The sequence below is a fragment of the Dendrobium catenatum genome, unplaced genomic scaffold (assembly GCF_001605985.2).
Source record: "Dendrobium catenatum unplaced genomic scaffold, ASM160598v2 fragScaff_scaffold_1520, whole genome shotgun sequence".
Taxonomy (NCBI): Eukaryota; Viridiplantae; Streptophyta; class Magnoliopsida; order Asparagales; family Orchidaceae; genus Dendrobium; species Dendrobium catenatum.
In genome coordinates, this window is record NW_021319982.1 from 1,327,914 (window position 1) to 1,332,375 (window position 4,462).

Genomic DNA, 4,462 nt, shown 5'->3' on the forward strand with positions numbered 1-4,462 from the left:
GTAAATGAGATATGTATGACTAATATTTATTATTCAAAATTAAAGAATAGTGATATAAAAATATAAATTAGGATGAAACTTAAAATTTTAGATCTATTTTGAAATAAATATATTATTAATTATTTATATATTAAATTAATTTTAATATATATTTAAAGTTTTAAAAGCCGAACATCGGGATCAAAATTTTATTTTGGATATCCTGAATTTATTTTTTATTATTATACTCACACGAGTCTACAGATCTTGGCGCCATGGCGGCTGCCCGCTAACTCTAGCTCTTCACCCTTGAATCGTCTGCACCAAAGCCATCTCCCTCCCAAGCTGCTCATATATATAGAGAGAGCGAGAGAGAAGAAAACAATGTTCTTCAAATCCCCACCTCGCCTTGGGCCCCTTGCCATGCTCTCCTATCGCCTTCCATCATGTCGGGTTCAAAGATCCTCCCTTTCTTCCACTTCCGCTCCTCCCGTGCACTTCTCTCCCTCCCACACAGAATCTCTTATCCGCCGCCACCTCGCTGCCGGCGATTTCTCCTCCGCAATCTCCCTTCTTCTCCGCTCCGCCCGCTCCTCCCAACCTCTTCCCGCCTCCACGCTGAACGCCGTGCTCGCTTCCCTCTCCAGAAGCCACCAATTCGATATCGCCATCACCCTCTTCCACTCTCTTCGCACACTTGCCGTCTCTATCGATCTCGTTTCCTACAATATCCTGCTTAACTGCCATTTCCAAACGGGCTGCTTTTCGCTAGCTCTCAATCTGTTCGATGAAATGCGCCACTCAGGGCTTGCACCTGATGTTTGCACCTTCAACACATTGATCAAAGGATTCTGCAGAGAGAACCACATTTCCGACGCATTTAAACTCCTCGATGATATGCGCGTAGAGGGACAAATGCCTAATCGATACACATACTCCATGTTGATTGGAGTCGTGTCACGCAGCGGATGCTCAAATTCAGCAATGGGGCTCAGTTTAATTCGAGAAATGATTCAGCTTGCTTTGGAGCCCAGCGATGTGAACTACAGTTGTGTTCTTGCTGCAATTTGTAAGGATGCGAAGGTGAAGGAGGCGAAGGCGATTTATGGTAGGATGAGCAAAGTGGGAATTGGACCAGATATCTGGGCATTTAACTGTTTTGTCAACTTGCTGGGTCGGAAGAAGATGGTAACTGAGGCAAAATTGCTTTTTGTTGACATGTTTAGTCAAGGAGTTATTCCTAATGTTGACACTCATAATGTTCTGATTCATGGGATTTGCATGGCAGGCCATGTAGATGAGGCTTTGAGAATGCTCAAAGACATGCTTACTCAAGGACCGAGACCCAGCACAGTCACTTACACTATAGTAATGCGTGCTCTGAGCGGACAGCGAAGGTTAGATGAAGCGTTAATGCTTCTTAATGATTTGTCTCAGCAGGGATTGAGCATTGATAAGTCCATGTATGGGACTTTGCTCTATGGTTTATGTAAAGGGTGGAGGGTGGAGGATGCTAGTAAGCTATTTCAACAGATGGATTCAAGTGGATTTAACGATATTGTTTCTTATAATTGTTTGATTCGTGGGCATTGCAAAATGGGGAATTTGGAGGCTGCCAAGAAGCTATTTGTAGAGGCTGAGGCCAAAGATCTGAAGCCTGATGTAGTCATGTATACTACCTTGATCAATGGATTCTTCAAAATTGGAGACATGAAAGCTGCACAGGAACTCGTAATAGATGTGGGGAAGAAGGGTCTTAAACCAGATTTGATCATGTTTTCCACCTTGATGGAGGGGCTTTGTGAAATGGAAAGTTTTGAGGCTGCTAATGAGGTACTGGATGAATTGGTAAAGCAAGGCCTTGAGCCAAACTCAGCTATTTATACAATGTTGATATGTTCATTGTGCATGGCTGGGAGTATCAACAAAGCTATTCATTTTCTAGAAGAGATGAGTCTTAAAGGACTAAAACTCGATTTTAGATCCATTAGAATGGTTTTTAGATGGGATGATGCACGATACAAGTTCATGGAGTCATGTCGAGAGCCTGCTGCAGCCTTTGGATGAAGTAAACGTCAAGATAAGATTTTGATCATTTGTATGATATTCATAAAAGTTTTAGTTTCGTGGATGGGATTTCCAGGAGAAGTTGGTCATGGCATTGCTACCGGATTCCATTAACTATTCCTACTGGGTTTTAGAGTTGTGACTACTCTCCCAGTGTTTGCTTGTGAAAGTAACTAGTTGGATCGCGTGTCTTATGTCACTTGGCCACCCTGGAAATGAAGTATATGGTTGGTGGTGAGAGAAATTATTGTGTGCAGATATGGACGGGAGAACCGTTCGGTACTGCGCAGCATTGTGCTCAGTACCGAGGGCGGTATACTTTTTGGGGTGATGTGATGTATTTTTATTGGTTTTTGGACGACGTTCAGACTCAGCACAGAATAATTTGTCTGATAAAGGATCTGGCTTTGTTGTCGGAGAATGTTGAGTTTTGTCCCAGAACATCAAGCAACTAATATAGAAATGCATGTTTCAAACTATGTTGTATATATTTTTTTATCAACAGTTTGGCATTGGTTACAAGAAACAAATGTGCCACGCTTCCAAATTTCTATGAAGATATTTTATTTGTTCGCATTACAAGTTCTTCTAAGGTTTTATTTTGTTACTGGTTGAGCAAAATTTTTTGGCTTATTAACTTCTATTTGGCACTCTGGTTGCCTCACCCACATCAAATTCAATGTAGGGGGGCGTTCAGGAAGTGTTAAAATGTTAAGGTTTTGTTTGTGATAGCTTTCTTACTGTTACTTAAAGTAATTTTTTAATTAAAAAATTAATTTTTTTCTACTAAAAAATTATTTTAAGAAGCAGTAAAAAAACTGTCCCAAACAAAACCTAATACACTGATTGATGCAGCATCACTACTAGCTCTTGTGGCCACAAGCCAGTTGCCAAAGTTATGATCAGAAGGAATTGTGCACCTCTTGTGACCTTTTCATGCAACTATTGCCTATTGAAATATTTATCTCATTTTTTATTTTTTTTCTCTTTCATTTAATGCATTTATGTATTAATGTGAGTGTGGAAAATAATAGAAAAGTATTAGCATATTTAGAGGTTGTTTGGTTTGCTGAAAAAAGATTGCACAATAAAATGCAATATAGTGTAAAAGGAATGCAATGCATTTGAAATATTTGAAATTAATGTAGGTGTTTTTTTTTAAGAAGTAAAATTAATGAAGTATAAAGCTCAATAATGGTGGTGGCCAATGGACGGCTGGCGGTAGAAGCAATAAGCAATGGCCAACAACGGATATGGTGGGTTGGCGGTAGCCGGTAGCTTACGGATCCAAGCCTGTGATAGATATGAAAGAATTCAAGTTGTATTTAAAAATTGGTCAAATGTAAAGATTTTCAAATACATCAAAATTGAACTAGAAGGTAAGTTTCAAATTCACCAATGAATTATATTGTATTTGAAATTCACTCAATCAAATACTTTTGCCTTTTCATGTACTATTGTTCAACCACTTAGCACCACTATATGAAGTGGTATTATAGTCTAATATGGACTTTCGGCAACTGAAGATCAAATAGTGCCTAAACTTATTGCAATATTTAGCTTTCATTTGGGATGTCTTTTTTATTGTCTTTTAAAGCAGAGTTTTAAAATTAAAATTTTTATATTAAAACTCTATTTTAAGCAAGATTTTGAAAAGCAGACCGGACAACGAACCGGAATAAGAAGAGGTTCACGGTTCGACCGATCAACCTAAGGTCGAAGGGTATGATGTAATAAATAATAACACTATTAAAAATTAATAAAATTAACATAATAATGATGCTAATTTAATCTTAAAATTATCTTAATTATAAGAATTTTGAGACTGATAAATAAATAAAATTCATACATATAGTCATATATAATATATTACATTTAATTTATGTATAAATTTCACAATATAAAATTATATTTAAAAATTCATACAAAATAATTTTTCTTAATATCATTTAATTTCATATTTAAAGAGATGTTTTAGAACTTTAAAAATTATAAATATTTATTTTATTTGAATAACTATAAATATTCAAATAATTATGAACTTATAAATTTAAGAACTTTAAAAATTATTACAATTATTTTTTATTTGAATATTTTATACAAATTTTTTCCACCAAATTCTCATATAAGCATTCACCATGCACACATTGTTGAAATTAGAAACTACTAGTTCTTTAGTCCCACATGACTTAGGAGCTTTATGCTTGTTTGTTTATATATATTTTCTTGTATTCATAGGTAAATAGTCCATTCACCATGCACACATTGTTGAAATTAGAAATTACTAGTTCTTTAGTCACACATCACTTATGAGCTTTATGTTTGTTTGTTTATATACATTTTCTTGTATTCATAGGTAAATAGTCCATAATGGACGATTAACTAGCAGGGGTGGAGCCATGATTTTTTTCATGTT

The 4,462-nt window shown here is 36.1% G+C and overlaps 1 protein-coding gene across 1 annotated transcript; it reads left to right on the forward strand.

The window, feature by feature from the left end:
• Positions 1-232: 232 nt before the first annotated feature.
• Positions 233-2,632, forward strand: LOC110093627 (pentatricopeptide repeat-containing protein At1g62680, mitochondrial). Its single transcript, XM_020818567.2, has one exon. It carries the CDS (start codon positions 364-366, stop codon positions 2,044-2,046), a length of 1,683 nt encoding a protein of 560 aa, XP_020674226.1. The 5' UTR covers positions 233-363; the 3' UTR covers positions 2,047-2,632.
• Positions 2,633-4,462: the final 1,830 nt, after the last annotated feature.